This window comes from Mesoplodon mirus, assembly GCF_964341445.2.
Source record: "Mesoplodon mirus genome assembly, chromosome: 2".
Taxonomy (NCBI): Eukaryota; Metazoa; Chordata; class Mammalia; order Artiodactyla; family Ziphiidae; genus Mesoplodon; species Mesoplodon mirus.
In genome coordinates this window covers 48,330,484-48,335,002 of record NC_138977.1, presented here as the reverse complement: position 1 = coordinate 48,335,002, position 4,519 = coordinate 48,330,484, and the positions used below count along the sequence as shown (strand labels likewise).

General features: G+C 45.9%; 1 protein-coding gene across 1 annotated transcript; it reads left to right on the top strand.

Annotated features, from left to right (window-relative positions):
• The first annotated feature begins 1,422 nt into the window (after window positions 1–1,422).
• On the top strand, window positions 1,423–3,668 carry CXCL6 (C-X-C motif chemokine ligand 6). The gene is made up of 4 exons (XM_082644522.1): window positions 1,423–1,638; window positions 1,799–1,931; window positions 2,056–2,139; window positions 2,527–3,668. The coding sequence occupies exons 1-4, from the start codon at window positions 1,533–1,535 to the stop codon at window positions 2,543–2,545; spliced, it is 342 nt and encodes a 113-aa protein (XP_082500648.1). The 5' UTR covers window positions 1,423–1,532; the 3' UTR covers window positions 2,546–3,668.
• The last annotated feature ends 851 nt before the right edge of the window (window positions 3,669–4,519 follow it).

Below are 4,519 nucleotides of genomic sequence, written 5' to 3'. Positions count from 1 at the left end.
AGACCCAGCCGTTAAAACTTCAGAGTGCTAACTGCTTCCACAGAGAAGAGAAAGAGAGGAAGCTGGAAGCTACCTCACACCTCAGGTTCGGGGCGCAGCTGTGGGCTCACTCTGACTAGAACAGTACTGTGGAAATAGGCTTGGTCACACCACTGATCAAGAAGCTGGATGGTTCCAGTAGCCTGTGTGTGTGTGAGTCACCCTTCCCTCCCATGAAGTTGTTTGAATGAAGCCAGAGTGGGTGCTGTCTTGCTGCCAAATTGATTCAAATCCCTAGAACCAAACTTCCAGATGAGCTGCTTAAACTCATCAGACTCCGCAGCTTCTCCAACTTGGGTCAATTACACATGGAGTTAGGAAGGTCTGGAGCCATAGCTAAGAGGCTGGGCTCTGTGGCATTGCTTTAGTCTGCACTCACCCCTCCTCATTCCACCCCCAAACAAGACCATACATCTTCCACTTCTATAGTGTATTGATGTGCAGAAAGCAAGGCATCATTTCCCAGGGCAATTTGCTGGGTGATTTGTTTGTTTGTTTGTTTTTTCGGTACGCGGGCTTCTCACTGTTGTGGCCTCTCCCGTTGCGGAGCACAGGCTCCAGACGCGCAGCCTCAGCGGCCATGGCTCACGGGCCCAGCCGCTTCGCGGCATGTGGGATCTTCCCGGACCAGGGCACGAACCCGTGTCCCCTGCATCGGCAGGCGGACTCTCAACCACTGCGCCACCAGGGAAGCCGTGCTGGGTGATTTTTGAAGATTTTTGTTAAACCATCTTGACACTCATGTTTGCAAAACTAAGTATAGAATTTCCAGTAAGTAGACTTGATTTTGGAGCCTGTTCCTCCCACTGACTTCAAGTGGGAGTAGAGGTACTTTCATCGTATTATCTTGGCTTCTAATGCTGGCTGAAGACCAGAGAATTATAAACTAATTTGAAGAACCTAGAATGGTCTGTCTGCAAGCAGGAGTGCAAGGTCTTGGAGTTTGGCACAGTTTTAATCACGGCTTACATTTCCTGAATAATAATACTAATAATAATTAGAAAGGAATTTCAGAAATCTTTCTAAAGTCAAACCTCCGGGCTACTTTGTTCCCAGTCTTCCTGTTTAGATGGAGACGACGGGCATCTCTGAGAAGACTCTGTATCCCAGGAGAAGCTGGCTTTCGCTAGCCCAGGCTGGCCCCGAGGATGAAGTCTCCGCAGGACTGCTTCTCACTTCCAGCGGGAGCAGCGCAGCACTCCATCCGCCGCGGGGCGAGCTGACTCGTCCACTGCGGAACGGGTGCAGTCAGCGGCTTCCAGCCGCCCTCCCCAAACCCCACTGCCTAACCCCGCTCCACTCAGCCTCCTTTGCCCCGCCCCGCTTCAGTCCAGGGAATTTCCCAAGCATCCCAAAGATTGAATTTCCTGCCGGGAGGAAGGGGCGAGTGCAGATAAAAGGGATGCGGAGGACCCGAAAAAGTCACGGTGCTCTAGAGCTTCAAATCCCACCCCTTCTCCCTCCTGAACCCCTCTCGCTGTCTCTTCGCCACTATGAGACTTCTATCCAGCCGCGCCGCCCGCATCCCCGGCCCTTCGGGCTCACTGTGCTTGCTGCTCGCGCTGCTGCTGCTCACACCGCCAGGGCCCCTCGCCAGCGGTGAGAGCTCACCGCCAGCCGGACGCACCCGACAGGCGGAGCGGCCCCGCCTGCCAGGCGGCCGCGGCGTCCCGGGCGTGGGGAAATGTCCCGGGCGGACTGGCTGGGGAAGAGATCTCCCAGCAACCTGCCCATAACCGTGTCTCTCTTTCTACCCCAGCGGGTCCTGTCGCGGCCATAGTGAGAGAGCTGCGTTGCATGTGCTTAACCACCACACCGGGGATTCATCCCAAAATGGTCAGTAATCTGCAGGTGATCGCCCCAGGACCGCAGTGCTCCAAGGTGGAAGTGGTGTAAGTGCTCCAAGGTGGAAGTGGTGTAAGCGCTGTCCACTGTGACCTTGGCAAGAGTGATGTCTCCCCAGCCCTGACTTCAGCGCCCGCAGCTCATGGGCGCATCCTTCTTTTCTCTCTGCAGAGCCACCTTGAAGAACAGAAAGGAAGTCTGTCTGGACCCAGAAGCTCCTCTGATCAAGAAGGTCATCCAGAAAATGTTGGACAGGTACCTGTCACCTTGATCTTTTTGGTTTCTGAATGTCTCTTGGAGTGCGGACTCCTCAAAGTCCTTATTCTCCACGTGGGATTTGGCAACCACATTCCAGCCACGCTTAGAAAAAAAAAAAAAAAGAAAAAAAAAAAAGGATGTTCGGGGAGAAGGGGCGAAAGTTGTTCTAGAATGTCCTGGGAAAACCCTTATCACAAGTGTCATGTGTAGTTGCCTAGGAGGTTACACAGAACTCACCGCTGAGATGTATTTGTTGTTGTTGTTACTAGGGACCCTGAGTCCACCCTTTGCTTTTTATTGACCCTCGACTCTGTTTTGAAAACAAGTTGGGGTAGACAGGTGTGTGGAAATTTGGTTATACTGATGTAATTCTTTTCCCAACAGTGGAAACAAGAAAAATTAAGAGAAAGGACCGTGCATTGGAAAAATTGCCCAGTTCTTCAGCAGAAGAGTTTTCTGGGGATCTCTGGACCCAGTGAAGACAAGAAGCAAGGGCTGATTTTCTCCAGTGAGTTAGGTTTCTGTATGAATTTCCCACTATGAGAGAGAGATGAGAGGAGGGAAACTATGTTTGTCCCTGCAGCTTTCTGCTCAGTTTATGGTGTGTTTAGCATAGTATTTCCTGCTCCTTATTTCTGTTATTTTATCTGCTGTGCTACTGAAATCTTTGGCAATTAACTAAATTGTGAATCAAGAATCACTGGTTGTTAATCTTTCAAAGTGACTATTGTATTTCTAGAATATAGTTCTTATAGTGCTATGGAAAAAGCTGTGTCTTTAATGTGGGAATGATATTTCATTAGAATGCTGTATATGGAGATAAACTGTTATTCTCACTCTTTCATGAAATAGGAACTACTTTAGTATTGTTTCTTGAAGAATATGTTAGAGAATTTTCTTACTCTTGACCCTGGTTAGCTATTTAAGTTATATTGCATTAGAAATCTGTATGTATTATACAGTTATCTGTGTAGAATATATTTCCTTATTTAGAGTTTCTAAATGTATGAGTTCTATAAGGACTAATGTATTCTTTTCCTATACATTTAGATATTTGATGTCTTCTTAGTATGACATAATGTCACAACTTACTCATTAAACTTTTGATTTTTATGGTATTTATTATCTAGTTTATTAAGAGTATTATATCTCTAGTATTATATTTCTAAGTATATGTTTTGGATTGATGAAGAAGCCAGGAACTAGGTAAATTCCTTATTTCTAGTTTTTATAAAAATACATCCTTTAAAAGTAAAGGCACATTGTAAAGCAATTATACTCCAATAAAGATGTTAAAAAAAAGAGTAAAGGCAAACTTAACAATGATTTATACTTTGAAAGTTCTGAAAACATATTTGAGCTCTTTGAATATAAACTCATCATGCAGCTTAAAAAAAAAAATGCACTGCCCTGCTAAGATTTGCAGATGCTTATACTGTACCTTTTAAAGGTTTTGACCATTTTGTTACAAAGAATTACATATGCATCACATTTACTATGTTAAAATTGCACTTGTTAAATGTGGTCTCAATGGTTTATGCTACTTCCTTTGTTCTCTGGGAAAAACAATAAAAGATTTAAAAAATTTACTCAAGTTCTTTCTTCTTTCTTTCTTTTTTTTTTTTTTTTTTTGTGGTACGTGGGCCTCTCACTGTTGTGGCCTCTCCCGTTGCGGAGCACAGGCTCCAGACGCACAGGCTCAGTGGCCACGGCACACGGGCCCAGCCGCTCCGCGGCAGGTGGGATCTTCCCGGACCGGGGCACAAACCCGTGTCCCCTGCATCGGCAGGCTGACTCTCAACCACTGCGCCACCAGGGAAGCCCAAGTTCTTTCTTCTTTATTGTACTGCTACAAAAATGTCATTCCTCTTTAATTCTACATTATTATAAAAATTAACCACTCTCCTCTTTGGCTAGCAGAGAGGACCCTCATTTCCTAGTGTCCTTGCATTAGTTCAACCTATTTCCGAGCTCACTCCCCTTCCAGTTCCTCCTTCCCAGCACCAACAATCTCTGGGTTCTTTAGAAAACACAAATAGATAAGCCTTCCTTACCTTAAATCCTTTACTGCTGCCTGTTTCCTAGACATGAAATACATGTTGCAAAGTATGACAAATTAGGTTCTGTTTCATGACTCCTGATTATTACTTCAACTTCATTTTTCCCTAGCATCTTTGCAGTCAAGAATTTAGCTCCCTTACAGGGCATGTTCTTTCCAGGTCCAGGCCTTTGCATTTGGTAGGGCCTCTACCTCTACCGGGAAGGCCCTTCCCATTTTCTGTCTATAGGAGGAAGCTCATTCATCCTTCAGAGCTCAGTTCAAACAACACCTCCCTCATGAAATTTTCCTTGGCACTCCCAGCAGAACTCGTGGTTT